The 22,628-nt window shown below is 38.9% G+C and overlaps 1 protein-coding gene across 1 annotated transcript in view; it reads left to right on the top strand.

Moving 5' to 3' along the window:
* LOC123657484 (dynein axonemal heavy chain 3) overlaps positions 1-22,628 on the top strand; it is a 53,455-nt gene that overhangs the window by 22,965 nt on the left and 7,862 nt on the right. Inside the window, exons 33-64 of the mRNA XM_045593027.1 lie at positions 593-707; positions 1,172-1,386; positions 1,556-1,762; positions 2,493-2,564; positions 2,969-3,112; positions 4,001-4,186; positions 5,188-5,414; positions 6,054-6,234; positions 6,557-6,704; positions 7,291-7,379; positions 7,808-7,921; positions 8,304-8,429; positions 8,948-9,108; positions 9,387-9,530; positions 10,115-10,234; positions 10,845-11,010; positions 11,181-11,433; positions 11,665-11,791; positions 12,584-12,695; positions 13,040-13,153; positions 13,488-13,665; positions 14,234-14,338; positions 15,063-15,224; positions 15,463-15,649; positions 16,443-16,563; positions 16,803-16,970; positions 17,429-17,664; positions 18,460-18,643; positions 19,114-19,250; positions 19,836-19,973; positions 21,372-21,609; positions 22,164-22,371. Of these exons, the coding sequence (XP_045448983.1) occupies positions 593-707; positions 1,172-1,386; positions 1,556-1,762; positions 2,493-2,564; positions 2,969-3,112; positions 4,001-4,186; positions 5,188-5,414; positions 6,054-6,234; positions 6,557-6,704; positions 7,291-7,379; positions 7,808-7,921; positions 8,304-8,429; positions 8,948-9,108; positions 9,387-9,530; positions 10,115-10,234; positions 10,845-11,010; positions 11,181-11,433; positions 11,665-11,791; positions 12,584-12,695; positions 13,040-13,153; positions 13,488-13,665; positions 14,234-14,338; positions 15,063-15,224; positions 15,463-15,649; positions 16,443-16,563; positions 16,803-16,970; positions 17,429-17,664; positions 18,460-18,643; positions 19,114-19,250; positions 19,836-19,973; positions 21,372-21,609; positions 22,164-22,371 (5,083 nt within the window). The remainder of the gene's footprint in view (positions 1-592; positions 708-1,171; positions 1,387-1,555; positions 1,763-2,492; positions 2,565-2,968; positions 3,113-4,000; positions 4,187-5,187; positions 5,415-6,053; positions 6,235-6,556; positions 6,705-7,290; positions 7,380-7,807; positions 7,922-8,303; positions 8,430-8,947; positions 9,109-9,386; positions 9,531-10,114; positions 10,235-10,844; positions 11,011-11,180; positions 11,434-11,664; positions 11,792-12,583; positions 12,696-13,039; positions 13,154-13,487; positions 13,666-14,233; positions 14,339-15,062; positions 15,225-15,462; positions 15,650-16,442; positions 16,564-16,802; positions 16,971-17,428; positions 17,665-18,459; positions 18,644-19,113; positions 19,251-19,835; positions 19,974-21,371; positions 21,610-22,163; positions 22,372-22,628) is intronic.

Genomic DNA, 22,628 nt, shown 5'->3' on the forward strand with positions numbered 1-22,628 from the left:
TGCGTTGTAATGACAGTAAATATACGTTAACTGAGGTAGAGCACAGCAGGAATTTCCTGCCCAAAATATGGAGCAGCCTGACTGTGATAGTACCTCGATCTTACAGAAGACCACAGCTAAATAATACTGCTTTCAAGCAGTATTGTGTTCCTGTTGGTGAGTAAGGTGACCAGAGCTCCTGGGGGGATTGGGAGGATTGCGAATTGGGTCGGCAACACGCTTGCGATGCTTCTGGTGTTGCAGGCATCTATAAGCTACGGAAATCGCTTGCCATCAGGTGAGCCGTACGCTTGTTTGCCGAATTAATTATATATAAAAAGGTCCGTTTTTTCTACTTATTATATTTCTCTAAGTTTTTAAACTACACTACATTGATCACAAGTATGTTATTTAACTTTAAAAGATAATATTATCTTCATCATCATCACACAATTCTCTACCAATATTGTCAGATATTCAAACATTTGAAGACATTGTATACGCAGCCTTCTGTAAGACTGAACGCTATACTGACCATAGAAACAGAAATTTTTTATACAATAATTTTGTCACAACCCTATTGTTATTACTAGTTATATTTCCTTTCTTGTAGTCGTTTACGCGTCTATTCACTTGTCTGCTGGAAGGCGAGACTCAGTTCAGCACGGTCTGGTTGCAGTGCACTTTTGTGTTTGCGTTGTTGTGGGGATTATGTGCCACAATTAATGGTAAGTTCGATAAAATAAATTTTAAAGACTCTTTTAAATTTATGACTTTTTACATCTAATACGTTCTAGTTCATAAAATTACTAGCTGACCCGCAAAGGTTGTTTTGCCATAAACGTTATTAACCCCCTTAATTCCCCCCTCCTTATAACTTCGGGGTATAAAAAATAAATGTTGTTCGATTCTCAGATCTACCCAATATGCATACAAAATTTCATGAGAATCGGTCAAGCCGTTTCGGAGGAGTTTAACTACTAACACCGCGACACGAGAATTTTATATATTAGATATACTGAAAATGATTTTTGAAAAAGTACCTTAAGCTATACTTTAAGTATTTGGGTATTTGATAAATTGATCGTAATTACTTCGTTCTGTGACGATTTTCAAGTATTTGTATTAAGTGGAATATAATTTTGTTTCTCCAAGGGGCATAACATAACGTTTATTAACCTTCGTCTTTAAGGTGAGAGCCGTAAAGGTTTCGACACGTTTTTCCGTAAGCTACTAGATGGCAGCAACGCCGCTCATCCGAAGCCGAAATCCTTCAAGTTGAACAAGAATCAGCTTTTCCCAGACAAGGATTTGGTATTCGATTATGTCTACGACAAGCGTAATAATGGGACCTGGATACCGTGGGCTGAACTGGAAAAGGAAGTACCAATACCGGCTAATGCTAAGGTAACCATTGCTTTCACGAAACATATGTGTCATATAGTGTTTTGTGTTGGTAGAGATCATTCTTGATTGAAAACATTAAAGTGTTTGAAGTACCTTGTATTTATCAATGTCTTGTAAAAATATAAAATGTCATTAAAGAACGTTTTACTGTATAATAATGGCAAAACAGGTGACTGATCTAATCATTCTGACGAACGAGAACGCGTGTCTGCGTTACTTCGTCAGCAAGATGGTTAACTCCAAAATACCGATACTACTAGTGGGGCCCACGGGAACCGGAAAATCTTCACTCATCCTAAACTTCCTACTCTCGCTGCCCAAGGAGAAATATATCACGAATACCATTAACTTTTCCGCAAGGACTACCGCGAACCAGGTATGTTCTTTGATAAGGTACCGATTTGGATAAAATTGGTTGGTATGTAGTAAAAATTACTAAATAGAATTTTTAAGTATTTATCGTATGTAATGAAGATTTTTGAAGTAAAACTTCTTTAGCCTGACTTGCGGAGTAAGCTGGTGTATGCGCGAATGCTGAGTGTTATGAAAAGTGTGATTGGGTGAGGCGAACGGAGAAAGAGAGAGAGAAATACGAGCACCCATTTTCTTTCCTTCTTTCTCTTATAGCCAGTTACGTTTCGTATATCTAAGACATAGTGCAGGCCTATTGTGCAGAAGTTTTACTTCAGTCGTGTGGTCTAAGGTACACTCGTTTTTTTGTTAGAAATTCATTATCATTACAGCCTATACAGTCCACTGCTGGAAATAGGCCTCCACAAGTTTACGCCAAAAATAACGTGAACTCATGTGTTTTGCCCATAGTCACCACGCTGGGCAGGCGGGTTGGTGACCGCAGTACTGGCTTTGTCGCACCGAAGACGCTGCTGCCCGTCTTCGGCCTGTGTACTTCAAAGCCAGCAGTTGGATGGCTATCCCGCCACCGGTCGGCTTTTTAAGTTCCAAGGTGGTAGCGGAACCGTGTTATCCCTCAGTCGCCTCTTACGGCACCCACGGGAAGAGAGAGGGTGGCCATATTCTTTAGTACCGTAGCCACACAGTACAAGAGAAAAATACGTTTAATTAGAAATTATACGTTAAAATTGCAGACGCAGGACATAATTATGTCAAAAGTGGACAGACGTAGGAAAGGTGTCTTCGGGCCGTCGATGGGTAAAAAGGTAAAATTACTTGTTTGAATACTTTAGTGCATTGTATTTATGATATTTTTTGTCGATTGTGATGCCGATGTGAAATCACCTGCTTATCTTTGGTCACAACTTATAGGTCCTCCCTTAGAGGTTGATTTTAGTCTTGAGGTTGGCTAAAATGGGAAATGCTACGATTATTTTCTTCTCTTCTTTATATTTAACCTTATTAATCTAATCAGAATTCACGATTTGGTAGAATAAGAATTTGAAAAAATCTGTTTATTTTAATTTAATCTTCAAGCCATCAAGTATCAAAGCTATTATTAATTCAAATAAAAGTAAACTATCTTGATTAACTTTTACCTTCTAAAATTTCTCTGATCATAATGTCTAAGATCAGTGACCGCATATCTAAAAAGGCTATGATGCACTAGTGCGTACTGTTCGTGGACGACCTGAGCATGCCGCAGCGCGAGCAGTGGGGCGCGCAACCACCGCTGGAGCTGCTGCGGCAGTGGGTGGACCACGGGCACTGGTACGACCTCAAGGAGATGGCGCGCCAGGAGGTGGTCGACGTGGTGAGTACCAGGGCTACATGAGTGCGCAGGATATATAGCAGTGGGGCGCGCAACCGCCGCTGGAGCTGCTGCGGCAGTGGGTGGACCACGGGCACTGGTACGACCTCAAGGAGATGGCGCGCCAGGAGGTGGTCGACGTGGTGAGTACCAGGGCTACATGAGTGCGCAGGATATATAGCAGTGGGGCGCGCAACCGCCGCTGGAGCTGCTGCGGCAGTGGGTGGACCACGGGCACTGGTACGACCTCAAGGAGATGGCGCGCCAGGAGGTGGTCGACGTGGTGAGTACCAGGGCTACATGAGTGCGCAGGATATATAGCAGTGGGGCGCGCAACCGCCGCTGGAGCTGCTGCGGCAGTGGGTGGACCACGGGCACTGGTACGACCTCAAGGAGATGGCGCGCCAGGAGGTGGTCGACGTGGTGAGTACCAGGGCTACATGAGTGCGCAGGATATATAGCAGTGGGGCGCGCAACCGCCGCTGGAGCTGCTGCGGCAGTGGGTGGACCACGGGCACTGGTACGACCTCAAGGAGATGGCGCGCCAGGAGGTGGTCGACGTGGTGAGTACCAGGGCTACATGAGTGCGCAGGATATATAGCAGCGGGGCGCGCAACCGCTGGTGCTGCTGTGGCAGTGGGTGCACTGGTACGACCTCAAGGCGCGCTAGGAAATCTAATTAGGATGCTTCGGATTTTGAGCAGGATATTTCTTGCTGTGCCCCACCTCTGCTACATATATGTATACAAATATAGCTAATAACAACGTTATGATTGTAATAAATCATATTTCAACGATTACCAGCTTTAAGGCGATAGATAACACACGTATTATAAGCAACACTGTCGCAAATCCTTGTTTTGAATCATGATATCACTTTTGTTCGTTCAGCTCTTCGTATCAGCTATGTTGCCGCCCGGTGGAGGCTCCAACTTGATATCGTCACGTCTGACGCGTCACATGCTGCTCATCACGCTGGACTCCTTCGAAGACAACACGCTCAATAAGATCTTCGTAACTATCATGGACTGGCACTTCTCTAAAGGGTTTCCTGAGAGCATCGCTCGTCAGAGCAAGGTATTTTAACTTGTGTGTAAAATATATTATAATTTTTGTCTGTGTGATGTGTCATATTGTAGATCAAATTTTTCGTTGTTGTGTTTATTTATTTTTATACAGTTGCTCAAACAGTGGCGTATTGCAGAGACGTATAGCGTTCGGGATGTGGTGTATTACATACTCGTGCTTTTTTTTTACCTTTCCCGAACTCATGTGTTCTCTTTCCCAACTGTCAAAATAATGTCTATTAAAAAGAAAAACGAACCATGAAGTTTTTACTAAAAAAATTCATAGAAGTTTTTATGATTCATGCAAATACGTATATTTCTAAAAAGAAGCTACTTATTTGTTTCAATATCAGATTTAATGATTTGATTGAACGAGTTTGGTTAAATTTCATTTCATTTCATCTCATTAAATTTCATTTTTATTTCATATCGATAAAAAACTTCTACTGAAGACTTGGCTGTATGGGCATAGTTCCCGTTGCCTACCAGAATGGGTGAAGAAAAAAAAACTCTCTTATATTCTACGGTTGGCGCCATTTTTCAGAAATTTTCTTTTTATTATTTTATTAAATTGCTTTATTTTTTCGCAATTGTATTAAAAATAGTCGTTCAGTATACGTGTACTTGTTTCGACTGTCAATCCTCGCCTTCGGCTGCGCCTCGGCTCAGGTAGACATTTGTCGGAACTCTTTGCAATGACAGCCTTTCCACACTTGTAATGAAATATACTATTCCACTTGTGGTATTTTTAAATTTACGCAGTTACATAAAGGATGTCCATTTAGAAACATATTTCTCGGAAACGTGTTAATTAGAAATAGTTTTCACCATGCATTACTATATATAAAAAAAACTTACTCGACTTTATCGCTTATTATTTATTACGCACAGGGACTGCACCCCCCCCCCTCTCATATAATCCAAATCATATAGACGTATTACTCCAGGCAGACGCCCGGGTACCGCATACAATTATAATACGAAGGATACGCATGACGTGCATGCCCCTAGGCGGTGGTGTCGGCGACGCTGGAGGTGTATCGCGCCGTGACGCGTCAGTTCCTGCCGACGCCCAGCAAGTGTCACTACGTGTTCAACCTGCGCGACTTCTCGCGTGTAGTGCGGGGCGCGCTTCTGCTGCCCCCGTCTCGCCTGCGGGAGCTGCCCAAGCTCGTGCTGCTGTGGCTGCACGAGGTCTACCGCGTCTTCGCTGACCGGCTCGTCGACGATGACGACAGGTGACATATTGTCTTCATCATCATTATCATCATCATTACAGCCTATACTGTCTAGTGCCTATATTGTCTTCATCTAACAACAAAATAGCGTTTTGCTCTTGTCGCCGTTTCGTTTCATCTCGGAATGGATATTTATATTTGTGAAAATTTTTGGAGTTTACTCCATAAATCAAATGAAATCGAATCAATCAATCAATCGAATAATATTTTATATAAGGCCTCCAGTATGAAAAAAAATTACTGAACGAAGGACCTCGCTATGTTTCTCGTAACAACGACGTTTTCTAATAATAAAATTATTTGATTCGTTTATTTACCATTTGATATGGTATTAAGCTTTTGCTTAGACTAGTAAGCCTTATTTGTGGCTATTTAGACAGTCGATCTGAAGGAGTAAACTCTCGCTTTGGAGAGAGTGAAGTTGTCTATCCCGGTTGGTATCACCGACACCTGATGCGATCGTTACTCATAGTAGGGATCTTTCTTTTCTTATATGGAGAAAGAATGTAGTGCAGAATATCTCTGCCAACTCACAGTAAAGTGTTTTGGGCCCTCCACGGAGTAAGAAGCCTACTTCCAGTAGTGGTAAGGTTAATCAATGCCATGACATCGTAAATCCTGTTTTTACTCTTGTCCCAGAGTGAAACTGTTCGACATAGTGTACAAGGCAGTATACGCAAACTACCGCGTGCACCTCGACCAAGTGTTGTCGGAACTCGGCTACATACCCGAGGGAGAAAAGTGCTCCAATAAGCACGCCGCTAACGTGTTCTTCGGTAATTATATGGAGCCGGATGCAGATCCTAAGATTTATGACCAGGTATGAACAATATTAACAATATTTAATGACTATGACTAGCAATTTAAAATGGTCTTTAATCAGGACTAAAATAAAATCTATCTTAGCAGTTTTAATGTGATAATTTAAGTGCTTTCGGATTATATATTTCGTCAAAATCAAAATCAAAATCATAAACAGCTTTATTCAAATATGCCCCAAGAGCACTTTTGAATCGTCATTTTACAAATTAAAACTTTAAAAATAAATTATTATATTTGTTTGTGCTTTCGGATGTTCAGCCAATTTAGATAAGTTTCCATTTATATGAGTAAATAAAAAAAGTTCAATCAATCGCCCAAAGGTAACTGATCTTGAAGACATGGCAGTGAAGATGGAATATTACCTCGAAGAATATAACGTGGTTTCATCTTCTCCTATGTCACTCGTCATGTTCAGATACGCTCTCGATCACATCTCGAGATGTACACGCGTCCTACTGCAAGACAACGGTGCGTATGCAAAGTAATCATTATCATCACTTCCACTGCTGGACATAGGCCTCCACAAGTTTGCGCCAAAAATGGCGTAAACTCATATGTGTTGTCTATAGTCACCACGCTGGACAGGCGGGTTGGCGACCGCAGGGCTGGCTTTGTCGCACCGAAGACGCTGCTGCCCGTCTTCGGCCTGTGTATTTCAAAGCCAGCAGTTGGATGGTTATCCTGCCATCGGTTGGCTTTATAAGTTCCAAAGCGGTAGTGGAACTGTGTTATCCCTTAGGCGCTTCTACGACACCCACGACACACAGCTTCATATACTCCAAGGTATCAAGAATGAGATCGTAGTGGCTGGCGGCTATATTAGTTTCGGGCTTTTGCTATGTCTCCTTCACGACTTGACTATTCTTATCTTAGGGGTGATTTTATTGTTTGAGTTAAAAAAATACATAATATTTCAATTTGATTTCGAGTAAGCTATAAAATGGGAAATTACGTTACTGAGATCAATTTTATTGATATCTTGATATTTTCTGGATCTTGACCTTTAGATTTTTGGGCTGTATACCTATTTTCAGAGCGTTTTGTCATATGGTAGGTAATCTTTTACTGGTCGGTGTCGGTGGTAGCGGAAGGAGTAGTGCGGTCAAGCTAGCTGCTAGCATATTGGAGATGAACGTCATTCAGGTACGATTGTAATGAGTAAACAAATAAAGTGTTATTTGTATAAATCACACGTGAGTTTTTGTAAAATCACTCAGCTGAAAATTTTTATACATTTATTTATGTTGATACACTTGCTGAAAGCTTCAATAGCATCGTGATTCCTATATTATAAACTGTGTACAAATTATAATCAAAATTAGAATTACGCTTTGTAGGAGTATAATTTCATTTCCAATAAATGTACGTTTTAAGCACGTTTCTTTCTTTGCTGTGATGTCCTCTCGATGTAAGAGCACTAGTTAAAGAAAATTTTACCTATAAGAACTCATTAGTGTCATTTCCGACCACCTGATAAAAATTCACGTATTTTATCTACTGGTACACCGCAGCCCATACCTGGCAATGCTGTTATATATAATATTATGATACTTACTGTTCAACGTTAACAGATCGAGATATCAAGAGTGTACGGTCAGAACGAATGGCGTGATGATATACGGAAGATGTTAATGAAAGCTGGCATCATTGGAAAACCGCTCGTCTTTCTATTTGCTGACAATCAGGTGGGAATATAAATAACATGATTGGAGATAAAAAAATCTTGTACTCCCTTTGTTCATCTGTCAGGGTTGTAAATTAAAGAAACCTCCTATATTTGAGTTTGAAGTGACATAATAACTTAGCTTTCAGTTTTCATTCCGCCATTTTGACTATAATTGTGGTGTAATACCACTGTTGCGATTCACGATTCAGCCTGTAACATCCCACTGCTGGGCATATCTATCTGGGCCATTTTTCTCCATGTAGGAAAAAGATTGGTAGTGAATTCATAACATCCATAATTTTTTTAAGCGTTTATGATAATAAACATATTGAAAATTCTTACTTATTTCTTCCGGTTTAGTTTTGTAATCTGAAGTTATTTTTGCTGCATATTCTCACTAGATAATGTACGAGGGTATGGTAGAAGATATCAACATGTTATTGAACACTGGTGATATACCCAACCTCTACGGCATGGATGAGAAGGTCGAAATACTTGACAAGATGCAGGCTGCTGTCCGGGAAACCGTAAGTAGTAATCAGTTTTGAGGTAAAAATTCTTTACGCATGCTTGACTTGGGGAATAAGTTGGTGAATGCGTGACGAGAACGTGACAGAATGTGTGATGGGGTAAGGCGAACGGAAGTTTAGAGGGAAATTTAAGTTAGATAGAGCTAAAGAAGTTTAACTACAGTCGTGTTATCTAAAGTACTCGTTTTTTTTTCTTATTTCTTTATTTTTTTTAATGTTATGATTCTCGTTCTTGGTCGTAAGCGTTAAAGGATTGATGGTACTTTTGGTTGGCAGAGGCTCTTTTAGTCGAAAGATGTTGTGGTATTCATGACGAAATTCTGGAAATTTCTTCCCTTAAAAACCTTTCATCCCTTAATCTGTCATCAAAATTTCTATTGATTAAGAAGAACGTTTCTGTTGATTATCGTTGAAGAAATGAAGGAAAGATAGTAACAACAATTATGATAGGCAGATTTCAATGAAATAAATATCCAATAAATAATAACAAGCATTCGATTTAATCACGATGTCAGGGTAAGAAGATGGAGACCACGCCATTGGCTATGTTCGGGTTTTATGTGGAACGTGTGAAGGCCAACTTGCGTATGGTGCTCGCTCTGTCGCCCATCGGGGACTCCTTCCGCAACCGCCTGCGCATGTTCCCCTCTCTCATCAACTGTTGCACCATCGATTGGTAATAAAGAATTCCTATATAATATATTAATCACGCTTAATTTTTTATGATGTAAAGATAAAAATATCCTTAGTGTTCACTAACTGTTACTGTTAAATTAAAAAAAAAAAAAAATTAAGTCGATTTCAAAGTACACGTTTTAAATGGTCTTAAAACATTGTTTGAAAATAATAACGTTACTAGCTTTAGTTTTATAAGGAGAAAATAAATATTTTGCACATGGTGTTCGTTAATTTGATTAAAAAGTTATGCACGACATTTTTATTATTATTTATAAGGTTCACAGCGTGGCCGACGGAGGCCTTGGAGCGCGTAGCGTCTATGTTTATCGCTAAAATGGAGGGTGTTGAGGGCGAACTTCGCGACGCTTGCGTTCAAATGTGCCAGCTCTTCCATGTCAGCGTCGTTCAACTTAGTGATCGGTAACTCAATCGCAATCGGTTCATTTCTAGTATTTATGTATAAGTTATCTCCTTAATGTATTGGTCCTCTCGTGACCATGGTTGCTGTAAAGTATCCGGGACGTCGGGCATCTAAAACAATTAATTAACCGCGATAAAATCCGAAAAAGCTTTTTCATTATAGTGAGTGCAGTTTTCTGCTTTTCCCGTGGATGTCGCAAGAGGCGACTAAGGGATAACACAGTTCTACTACCACCTTGGAACTTAAAAAGCCGACCGATAGCGGGATAACCATCCAACTTCTTGTTTTGAAATACACAGGCCGAAGACGAGCAGCAGCGTCTTCAGTGCGACAAAGCCAGCTCTGCGGTCACCAACCCGCCTGCCCAGCGTGGTGACTATGGGCAACACACATGAGTTCACGTCATTTGTTCAGCAGTGAACTGCGATAGGCTGAAGTGTGTTTATAATGAGTGAAATTTGCGTAAAAATTAGAAAAAATATATATAAATTATGATTGATAATGTGAGAAGCGCAATACTTTACTAACGAATATTTATAGGTCGTTATTTTTATCGTATCAATGTGGTGACAAAATGTTTCAGATTCTACGATGAACAGAAAAGGAAAGTATACGTCACACCGACGAGTTACTTGGAGCTGATAAAAGCTTTCCAAAATTTGTACTCGTTGAAAGTTGACCAAATAACTAGATCTCGTATTCGGTAAGTATATGAAATTAAAATGAATGATTTAACTAGTTTATTAAATATTGTTAAGTATATAAACGCTTCACACGCAACGGCCTCCAGTAGGACTATCTCCTGTGTCGGGGTCCGGAAACACACACAATACACAAGCACAAACGCCCAGAATACGACAAATGTTTATATAGCCAATATAAATGTTTGTCATTTGCGTGGATCGAATCCGCAACCGTTAACGCAACCGCCAGTGCTGTGACAGCTGCGCCAACGCGTCGTCAAAAATTAATATTCTGATCTGAAAATTGCTTAAATTGCTTTCTGGAATACTAATACTAAAATTTAAAAAATGTGTGCAGTTAGTGGATATCTATAATTAGTCAATTTTCATTTCATTAAAATTTAATATATGCTTCATACGGCAGCCCCCACAAGGATTAATTCTGTCCAGAAACCCCCTGAAAACCCTTGTGTATACAAGCACAGATGCCAAAACCATGAAAAAAAATTGAATTGCAAAAATATATTCCGAGTGCGAGGATTGAACCTACAATTGTCAGTGCAACAGCCATAAGCCAGTGCTGTGTCTTTTGTGCCAACGCGTCAATGATAATGATATTAATAATTTCAGATACGAAACGGGATTAGAACAACTAGACTTCGCGGCCGGTCAAGTGGCCGTGATGCAACAAAACTTGATAGACTTGCAACCACAACTGGTAGAGACCTCGGACAAAACAGAGAAGCTTATGATCAAGATAGAACAGGATACCGTCGTCGTTGAGAAGCAGAAAGAGGTATTAAAATGAACAAAAATTACTTGAAAGACCAGATTGACTAACGCTTTTCAAACTTGCAAAAAAGATAGTCAATTATCCATCGCATTTTTATTACGTTATGTCAACAAAATTTAGCAAAAGTGCACTTGACACTTCAAAACTAAGCTTAAATATGATTTTGTTCGCAGATAGTCGGTGCAGATGAAGCTTTAGCTAATGAAGCTGCAGCTGCTGCTCAAGCTATTAAAGATGATTGCGAATCTGATCTCGCCGAAGCTGTACCAGCTCTTAGAGCAGCTTTAGACGCTCTAGATACATTGAAACCAGCTGATATAACCCTTGTCAAGTCCATGAAGAATCCTCCCGCTGGCGTCAAGTTGGTTATGGAAGCTGTTTGTGTGATGAAAGGGGTGAAGGGTGACAGGAAAATGGATGCTAATGGTAAGTAGTTCACTAGAATTGGCACCGGTTAATATCAATATGTGAACACACTTGTTTGTGTAGAGTCTATTAATATGAGATGTGATGTCATACAGCATAATTATCATTAAAGAAAATTGACTCTTCTTACAATCATCGTCAATTATATAAAGTAAATGAATACATAAATACTTAATGTAACGAAAAGTAATAAAAAAGCTTAAGGTAATACAATTGTGTAATTTTTTTTAGGTAAACCTTACGAAGATTATTGGGGACCATCACAGAAGATGCTCGGTGATATGAAATTTCTTGAAAGTCTCAAGAATTACGATAAGGATAATATTCCGCCGGCTATAATGAAGAAAATAAGGGACAAGTGAGTTGAGGATATAAAATTATTCGATTGTTTTACGACGCCTTATTAGGCGTCTACATTCGATTCTAGATAGAGACTCGACTAGATTTTTTTAGCATTATGAAAGAAAGAAAGAAAGAAGACATTTATTTGAGACACATACACTGCTTACAGACATACAACAAACACAATGAGAGCACAAATACATTAAAAAAGTAAAAAGAAAAAAAAAAGTCAAAATTAAGTAAAAATGTAACTAAAAATTTAAATATTTGATTTAAAATAAGAAAAGTAAAATTTTATCAAATAAAAAAAAATTAAAATAAAAAATAAAGCGAAAAGAGTAATAATAAAAAAAAGCAACAAAATTAACAATATGACGTAAACAACCATGAAGAGAAAGTTTATTTATTTCAAATATTTAAATAAAAGTTGGTAACAGAGAATGAGACACTAAAGAAGTAATGATAAACTTAAATAACTCAAAGATTGTTATCAAGGATAAAAAAAAAAGAATTGTGAGGTTTTATGAATAAACCGCGATGCAAGTGAAACGTTAGTGAATAAAAACATTAACATGAATACACAGATCAAAACACACAAATACCGCGGAACATTTGCACGAATAAGTGAGAATATAAATGCTACACAGTCAGCTGATGCGAGCCGTGGGCGCCGCCATATTGGCCTTGGCTGTTGTAACGCGACATGGCACGACATGCGATAGATGAACGAAATTTTTTGGGGTTATAGAATAAAAGTTTCAGTTTAATAATTATTACAAAATAATCAAACATAAAAATATTCTAACAGATATATTCCAGACCGCGAATTTGACCCCATGGTGATAGCGAAGGTGTCTTCGGCGTGTGAGGGGCTGTGCAAGTGGGTGCGCGCTATGGATGTTTACGATCGCGTCATCAAGGTATATAGACACATACAAATATATTCCAATGGTGAGAGGTAGAATACAGTCAAACCAGACTTTTTTTTGTATAACTAGGTCAGCAAGCAAGCGTACGGCTCATCTGATGGTAAGCGACTACCGTAGCTTATAGATTCCTGCAACACCAGAAGCATTGCAAGCGCGCTGCCAATCCTATCCCCAATTACCCCCAGGAGCTTTGGTCACCTTACTAACCACAGGAACACAACACTGCTTAAAAGTAGTATTATTTAGCTGACCTGTACCAGAGTTGGAAATGGCACAGTTGGTCTTTAGAAAAACTGATGCAGGAACAATGTTGTTGAAATTTATTTTTATTATAGGTCGTAGCTCCTAAAAAGGCTGCGCTGGCAGAAGCCGAGGCAGAGCTGCAGGCGCAAATGAACACTTTGAACGAAAAGCGAGCTCAGCTACAAGGAGTGCTGGACAAACTTCAGGTATACATTCAACTTAATATTGTTACTATTATTACTATGATGTTGGTTTTATATGAACATCCTTAAATGTTAAATTGTCTACTTGAACACGCCATCTGGATTTAAATTCTAAAGTAAATTAATTAAGAAAGTCACAGTATTAATGATTATACTTAAATATATTAGGTAAGCGGTGGCCATAAAGTCTATGATCCAGTTTTCAGTTAACTGTAGCCTGTCCAGGTACTTTCAAGTTCGTTTCTAGTCCTGATCTTTTACTATATACATTTCCGAAACAAGTTTCCAAATTAAAACCAAAACTGCAAGATATATTCCGTCTCATAAATTCCTCCAGGCTCTAAACGACGAGTTCGCGGAGATGACTCGTAAGAAGAAGGGTTTGGAAGACGAGATAGAGCTGTGCTCCACTAAGCTGGCGCGCGCCGAACAACTCATCGGCGGACTCGGAGGTGAAAAGGCGCGATGGACCGATCTCGCTACCCAGCTGCAACAGCTGCTTGCCAATATTATCGGTGAGACAATACTACGATTCTGTTTAATACGCTTAGGAATAAAGGGATAAGACTTAGGCAACATAAACATGGATATTATTTCATCTAATGGTGTGATAAAATACTATCCCTAATAATACCTATAATAATACTGTCAACAAAATATCAGATATTTGGAACAAAACAAGGATTTATTTTTAGGACTTATATAAATCGTATTTTTATTTAATTTCACAACGCTATTCAGAAATTTAGATTTATTTGTTACTTCAATCAACCCGCCTGCCCAGCGTGGTGACTATGGGCAAAACACATGAGTTCAAGCCATTTTTGGCGCGAACTTGTGGTGGTCTATGTCCAGTAGTGGACTGCGAAAGACTGCTGTGATGATGATGATGGTGATGATTGTATTTTCAAATAATCACGTGACCATTAAATGTTAAAAAAATGCGATGGACCAGACTGACTACTTGACAAAGGCCGGATCTTCTTTATAGAGAAGCGTTAAATCCGTTGTGAATTAGCTGATGTATCACATTGAATGTCTTACAATAATAACAATATTAACCTTAGTTTTATTTTATAACAGGGGATGTCTTACTTTCCGCTGGATTCATTGCCTATCTCGGACCTTACACCGTCAGCTACAGGCGAGAGATCATACAGATGTGGAACGACCGTGCTAAAGAATTGGGTGATAATTATTTTTTGTTTTGTCTCTTTTGTTGTTAGAATAGTAGGTCTATCAAACCTTCTTTTGTTTCCTATACTTTATAGGATTGTTGATTGGATAATAATAATAATAATAGTAATAATAATACACTTAATTGTAGACCAAAAACAGAAATAATACATAGCAAAGAAATCAAAATATATTAGGATAGTTATTGAACTTATAATTTTTATTGATCTATTATGCACTATTTATGGATTTTGATTTTTGATTGATGTGTTCAACATTTACTGATTTTTTTTTTGTATACATTAGATCACTATAATCATAATATTATTTGCTTCAGCCTGTAATATCCCATTACTGGGCATAGGTCTCTTTCCCTATGTAGGAGAAGGATCAGAGCTTAATGCACCACGCTGCTCCAATGCGGGTTGGCGGATAGATTCCCTACTATGAGTAACGATCGCTATCAGGTGTACATGATAACAACCGGGACCGACGGCTTAACGTGCTCTCCGAGGAACTGTGGGAAGACCCACTAGGACTGCACAAACACCCAGATCACGGCAAATACCTGTATGGCCAATACAAATGTTTGTCATGTGCGGGGATCGAACCTGCAACCGCCAGCGCAACAGGTACAATCCATGGCTGTGACCGCTGCGCCAACGCGGCGTCAAATAATATTATTACTGTTACAAAATACTTTGTACATTGTCATAAAATCCTCTTTTTATTTTAGAGATTCCGTGTTCAGACATATTCAGTCTCGTCAGTACTTTGGGAGAGCCAGTTGTCATTCGTGCTTGGAACATCGCTGGTCTGCCCGTGGACGCGTTTTCCATTGAAAACGGAATCATCGTGGAGAAATCCAGGAGGTGGCCGCTGATGATCGATCCTCAAGGTTGTTGCCTCGTAAATTTATTCATGGTGTTTCTATTAGGGGTTTTATTGAAATCAGTTCAATCGGGAATTTTGGGGGCTTTGATTGACGGTTTTACCTGATTTTTTGAAAAACAATGTTCTTTTATTAGTATTGTACACCTTAAACAATATATTACACTCACTAGTTAATTTCCCCTTCTTATTTAGACATTTTGGTAATGCATCAAATAACGAAACGAATACATTTTATTCTTTAGAGCAAGCCAATAAATGGGTGAAGAATATGGAACGAGAAAATCAGCTGAAGGTGATCAAGCTGACCGATTCTAACTACGTCAGAGTATTGGAGAACTCGATACAGATGGGGATGCCTGTTATACTAGAGAACGTTCGAGAACAATTAGATGCCGTCCTAGAACCCGTGCTCTTGAGAAATATATTCAGGTTTATACGAAGTTCTACTATGTCGTATATTTTTTGGAATTAATTTTCGAATTATTTTTAGTTTTAATGCATATAATAAAGTATCTATGTCGTCTTAGTCGTAATCATCATCGTCTGGTAGTACTAGTGGTAGCATTAGTTTTAGTTGAGTTGTAAATGCATCATGTACCTTAGCCTACCTCATATTGTACTGACTTTTATTGTAGCATAGAAATGTTATACGTTTTGTTAAACTGGCGTCTTTCCATTTAACTGCGATATTAGGATCGATATTATGCAACTTACTTTTTTTTACGTGGGGAAAATCCATCATGGATAACCTCCAGCACGGGGGCCAGAGGGTTATGTCAGACTCCTACTGACTAAAAACCACCACGTGTGAGCAGTCGTCCGCCTGGGTGGGGCGAGATGGGGTGGCGCTAGCATTCGCCATCTCGCCCCAGATTATGCATCTTACTTGCCCTAACGCTTAAAAAAAGTATTTGTTAAAGAATTATTATTTATGTAGTTACCGTCGTGTGAACATTAGTGTCGTTATGACCGAGTCATCTGGGTTTTACAGTTATGTTAGTTATCTGTAGCTAATTTTTCCATGTCTTCTCAACATTTTTTTTTTCGATTTTAAAGTTATGAGCTGTGCTTTACTGTTGCTTTGTTTTTTCACATATAATTTCGGCTATGTTATGCCTCCATGTAAATATGGCCGAAAGACGCCAGTTTAATAACAGTTATATATTGTTTAATTTAACGCTTTTCTCTTGAGACAAGAGACTTAATGGTAATATTTTTATAGATCCGGTGGTGTTGATTGTCTGAAGTTAGGTGATAACATTTTGGAATATAATCATAACTTTCGTTTCTATATCACCACGAGACTGAGTAACCCGCACTATCTGCCGGAAATAGCTGTCAAGGTTAGTTTTATTATTAATTTAAGCAATATTGTAACTGCTAAAGAAGATTTTGGCGAATTCGACAGGTTTATGTCGTAAAGATAAACGAAAAGTGCAAAGAAGAAACCTCTCTTTTCTTTTCAAAGAAGCTTTTTTTTGACAGATCATATATATATTTGCAATCCTAGTAATGGATGTGGGATATAACTCATTTTTAATGATAAATAAATTTAGCGCCATGTAACGATATATTATTACAGGTAACCCTATTGAATTTTATGATAACACCCCAAGGTCTGCAGGACCAACTGCTCGGTATAGTAGTTGCACAGGATCGACCTGAACTTGAATTGAAGAAGAATCAGTTAATCGTCGAAGGTGCTAATAATAAGAGAACGCTGAAAGAAATCGAAGATAAAATTTTGGAGGTCAGCTAAGTTATGAACAAATATGAATTAATTTATAGCACTTCATTTAATGTCTAATATCGAGCGAACCTAAAAGCCATTCACGCATTTTCTACTCTTCCCAATATGGAGATTGGGAGGATTATGAGTGAGGAATATGGTGCACTTTAGGTTTTAAAAAACTTTAAGAAACCAATGAATGAAATATTCTTTAACCTATCACTCTAAATGGTTCAATTACAAAAAATATCGCAATTTTAATATTTGTTCCAAGTAACTAAGAACTCCTCATACGATGTTAGAAAATAAGTACCTACAGTTCAATTAGTTACACTCACTTTGGTATTTTTGATCAGCGAAGGATTGTTTGGAGTGAAGATTGTCTGTATGTCACATAATTCTCGTGTTTTTAAGTGGAGCCAAGTTGTTGTGAATATATCACCATATCACGTATCACAACTTTGTAAAATCATCACCAGGTCCTATCCTCAGCCGGTAACATCCTTGAAGACGAATCGGCAAACCAAATCTTGTCGTCATCGAAGGTGCTCTCTATAGAGATAGAAGCGAAGCAAGCGGCAGCAGCCGTCACGGAGACCGAGATAGACGAGGCTCGCCTGTTGTACGTGCCCGTCTCGAGGCATAGTTCAGTGCTTTTCTTCTGTATATCTGATTTAGCTAACATCGATCCCATGTACCAGTATTCACTTAATTGGTGAGTTGGTTTTGTTTAAATTTTTACACAATTTCATTATGATAATCTGTGATATGAAATGGGTGTTTCGTGACCAATATAATGCTAATATTGTCTATAAATATTTTACTTGAATTACTGTAAGTCTTTGTAATAAATAATAAATACATATATTTTTTAAATTCTACAATGGAATATGTTATTAATTGTGTTTTCTGTTAAACGAAAAAAACCTACTTCAATTAAATCGAAAACTAATACAACGTAGGTAAACGAAAAAAAGGTCAAGTAAACTCGCATTATTAGATATGACCCAAAAAGTAGGTACTCGTCAGATCTCGACTAAGTATATTTAAATGACACATGAAAGGTGCTACCTTTCGATTAAAAAAGAATTATTAAAATCAGTCTACCCAGTAAAAAATACAATCGAATTGAGAACCATCTCGTTTTTTTGGAACTCGGTTAAAAGTAAACCCACATCCTTAGGTTTCACGTGTTCATTTTTCCTATTTTTTTTTATATCACTAGGTCGGCAAACAAGCGTACGGCTCACCTGATGGTAAGCGATTACCGTAGCTTATAGACGTCTGCAACACCAGAAGCATCGCAAGCGCGTTGCCGACCCAATCCCCAATCCACCCAGGAGCTCTGGTCACCTTACTCACCAACAGGAACACAACACTGCTTGAAAACAGTATTATTTAGCTGTGGTCTTCTGTAAAGTCGAGGTACTGCCCCAGTCGGGTTGCTCCATATTATGAGCAGGAAATCTCCTGCTGTGCCCTACCTCGGTTTTTTCTTCTTTATTTTTAGGTTTATAAACTTGTACAATCAAGCGATTCAGAACTCCCCGAAGAGTGACAATTTAGACGTACGTCTAGAAGGACTCAACGCTCACTTCACCCGAAGCGTGTATGAAAATGTGTGTCGCAGCCTCTTCGAAAAGGATAAACTCATCTTTTCTCTTGTTCTCACATTGGGAATTATAAGAGCTAAGGTACGTTCAGCTGATAAGCATTTTTTGGAGTTATACTTCTTTTACGCGTCAGAGAAAAATTATAAGAGTAAATTTTTACGATGCGCGCGCACACCGTCACAAAAAATCGACACCCTGAAGTTAGCTAGTCAACGAAGAAGTTGGCAATGTGAAGTTAGCTAGCCAATGAAGTATAACTTCTTACGCGCGTATAAGGACACACTTTTCTTTTTTTTATTCTTTTATTAAATTGAGGGACTTTAGGTTCTACACGGACACGCCAATCCCGTTGTAACTTTTCAAAAATCAAAAATAATCGCAAGTCATACAAAAATCTCAATCACTAAAATCTAATTAAATAAATCAATAAGGGCTAATTTATAAAAATCAAAAATTATTCTAGCAGATTCTGTTAAGGCATTCGATTGAATAATTTTGGGCCGTAATTGACGTCGCAATTACAAGGTATCTTTATTCTTTTCTAAATCAAGGGTGAATTGGATGACGAGTTGGTTTCGTTCCTGCTGACGGGCGGTGTGGCGCTCGATAATCCTTACGAGAACCCCGCGTCCTCCTGGCTGTCGGAGAAATCCTGGTCGGAGATCGTGCGCTGTAGCAACCTTAATGGGTATTATTGTCTACCACTGTGTTTTACATAAAAATAAAAATAGTATTAAAAATAAATTAATAGATAAAGCGTATTATTCGATGCAGGATTACACAGATGATAAATATGTGTGAACTTATGTGTATTTCATGCAAGATATTACAAATTTTGTACTAAAACACAGTTTATGTATTTTTTTCAAAAGATTAACCGCGGAGTTATTGTCGATTCTTCTCGAAGCAGAATCTCCATTCCGAACCGGTGGTAGCTTCACTTTAAAAAAATAATAATCGCTTGATACTTTTAATTTGTAAAATGACTATTCGAAGGTGTTTTTGAAGCCTGTTTGAATATTATGTTTTTATTATAAAATTTTAAGAACTTTTTTGTAGGTTGATAACCTTAATAAACCTCTAGCTACCCACTATTTCTCTATTCTTCATGATGATAACAATTAATTATAAAGACATTAAGTACCTAGTTACGAAGTGTCGGACTGATATTATTACTTAAAAAAAAAAGAAATTTAAGTAATATAGAAAAAGTAAATGATTAAGCAATTGTATAGTTTAACTATATTTTGACCTTTTTAATATTTTTAATTAGGCTCCAAGGTTTTAAAGAGCATTTCGAAGCAAATGTCTCGTCATGGAAGGAGCTGTATGACTCGTCTGCACCGCATGAGAGGGAACTGCCACCACCGTACGACGTCATGAAAGGAATACCTAAACTTATTATTATGAGGTCAGATAAACTTTTGGATTTTTTTATACAACTGGGTTCATCTGATGGTAAGCGATTACCGTAGCTTATAGACGCCTGCAACCCATAGCTTATAGCGTCACCTTACTCACCAAAAGAAAGACAACACTGCTTGAAAACAGTATTAAGTTGTGATCTTCTGTAAGGTCAAGATACTAGCCCAATCGGGCTGCTTCATATTTTGAGCTGGAAACGTCCTTCTGTGCCTCAGTTAAAATTAAATTAAATAAAAATTTTACAACTTTAAATCTTATGGTATAAGAAATTGTTTGAGCACTACGCGTGGATTGCGCTAGGAACGATTTTTTTTAAATGGTTTTTTAAAATTCTCCTATGTATAACCAAATTGTGGAACAGCTTCTTTTAAAACATTGCGAGAAGTAAAATAGATAATCTAAATTTTAGTATTTTTTAGTATCTAACTGAGGTAGGGCACAGCAGGAATTTCCTGCTCAAAATATGGAGCAGCCCGACTGGGGTAGTACCTCGACCTTACAGAAGACCACAGCTAAATAATACTGTTTTCAAGCAGTGTTGTGTTCCTGTTGGTGAGTAAGGTGACCAGAGCTCCTGGGGGGATTGGGGATTGGGTCGGCAACGCGCTTGCGATGCTTCTGGTGTTGCAGGCGTCTATAAGCTACGGTAATCGCTTACCATCAGGTGAGCCGTACGCTTGTTTGCCGACCTAGTATCATTAAAAAAAAGTATAATTTGATTGATTTGTATATTGGGTAATGCGACTGTTAACCGGTTTTTTAACCGACTTCCAAAAAAGGAGGAGGTTCTCAATTCGACTGTATTTTTTTCTTTTTTTTTATGTATGTTAGATCAGAACTTTTGACTGGGTGGAGCGATTTCGACAAATTTTCTTTTAATCGAAAGGTGGTGTGTGCCAATTGGTCCCATTTAAATTTATTTGAGATCTAACATCTACTTTTCGAGTTATATCTAATAATGCGTTTTTACTTGACGCTTTTTTCGTCGACCTACGTTGTATTATACCGCGTAACTTTCTACTGGATGTACCGATTTTGATAATTCTTTTTTTGTTAGAAAGGGGATATCCCTAGTTTGGTACCGTGATAAGAAAACCAGGATCTGATGATAGGATCCTAGAGAAATCGAGGGAAACTCTCGAAAATCCGTAATAACTTTTTACTGGGTGTACCGATTTTGATAATTTTTAATTTAATCGAAAGCTGATGTTTATCATGTGGTCACATATAAATTTTATCAAGATCTGATAACTACTTTTTGAGTTATCTTTGATAACGCGTAGTTACTTGACTATTTTTTCGTCGATCTACGTTGTATTATTCGTCGATGAAATTGAAGTCGGTTTTTTTTTTCGTTTGTGATCAAACACAATTATTATATTAGGTGTATACGACCGGACAAGCTCATTCCACTTGTCCAACAATACGTAGTCGAGGAAATGGGTCGTCCGTACATCGAGCCACCGCCTTTCGATCTGGAGAAGTCTTATAATGACAGTAACTGCGCGTCACCTCTCATCTTCATCCTGTCTCCTGGTTCAGACCCCATGTCTGCTCTTGTGAAATTTGCTTCAGAGAAAAAGGTGGTCAGTTTCGAGACCATATCTCTTGGACAAGGACAGGTAAGTTTGGACGAATGGTGCTTTTAAGAAATGAAAATTGTTTAAAATTGTAGTTTTATAATATAACTAGCTGTGCACCGCGGTTTCACCCAGGAAAGAAGTTGCCTATAACCTTCATCACTATATCTCTATATCTTCTAATGATTGTCCCATAAAAATTCAACAAAATTATCTAAACAAAAAGAATTTGTTCGCAAAAAAATTGTCGTATTTAATAAAAATGTTCAAACAAACAAACAAACGAACGAACGAAAGAACGAACGAACGAACGAACGAACGAACAAACAAATATATACACGTTTGACGCTATTTGGGTGTTTGTGCCGTCCTTGTGGGTCTTTCCACCGTGCCCCGGAGAGCACGTTAAATCGTCGGTCTCGTGTATTATCATGTCCACTTGATAGCGATTGCTACTCACAGTAGGGAATATAACCGCCAACCCGCATTGGAGCAGCGTGGTGAATTAAGCCTTGGTCCTTCTCCTACACGGGGAAAGAGGCCTATGCCCAGCGGTGGGATATCACAGGCAGAAATGAGCGTAACGCCGCCCCCAGGGGCCCATCGCCGCGGAGATGATCGCGCGCGCGGCCGCGCTGGGCGGCTGGGCGGTGCTGCAGAACTGCCACGTGCTGCAGTCGTGGCTCGGCGAGCTGGAGCGCGCCTGCGCCGAGCTGCTGGCGCCGCCCGCCGCGCACGCCGCCTGCCGCCTGTGGCTCACGTCCTACCCCAGCCGGGCCTTCCCCGTCACCGTCTTGCAGAACGGTCTGTACCCTTCGGTGGCCATTCGCCGAACGCGCCCACTGCGCTGTTTCTGTGCACCGTCGCCTGTATCTTCTGCTAGCCATTTACTGGACGTACTAAGCGTGGGCATTGCGATATTTATCTTTCTACTGCTGCTGATATAAAGAACTGATATCGCTAACGTTACAGAGCTTTTTCCTCGCTACTTTCAGGCCGTGCGGATGCCTTTATATTTTTCCTTTTTTAATCTTCTATATTTACCACTGACGATGCTAGTG

This window comes from Melitaea cinxia, chromosome 10 (genome assembly GCF_905220565.1).
Source record: "Melitaea cinxia chromosome 10, ilMelCinx1.1, whole genome shotgun sequence".
Classification (NCBI taxonomy): Eukaryota; Metazoa; Arthropoda; class Insecta; order Lepidoptera; family Nymphalidae; genus Melitaea; species Melitaea cinxia.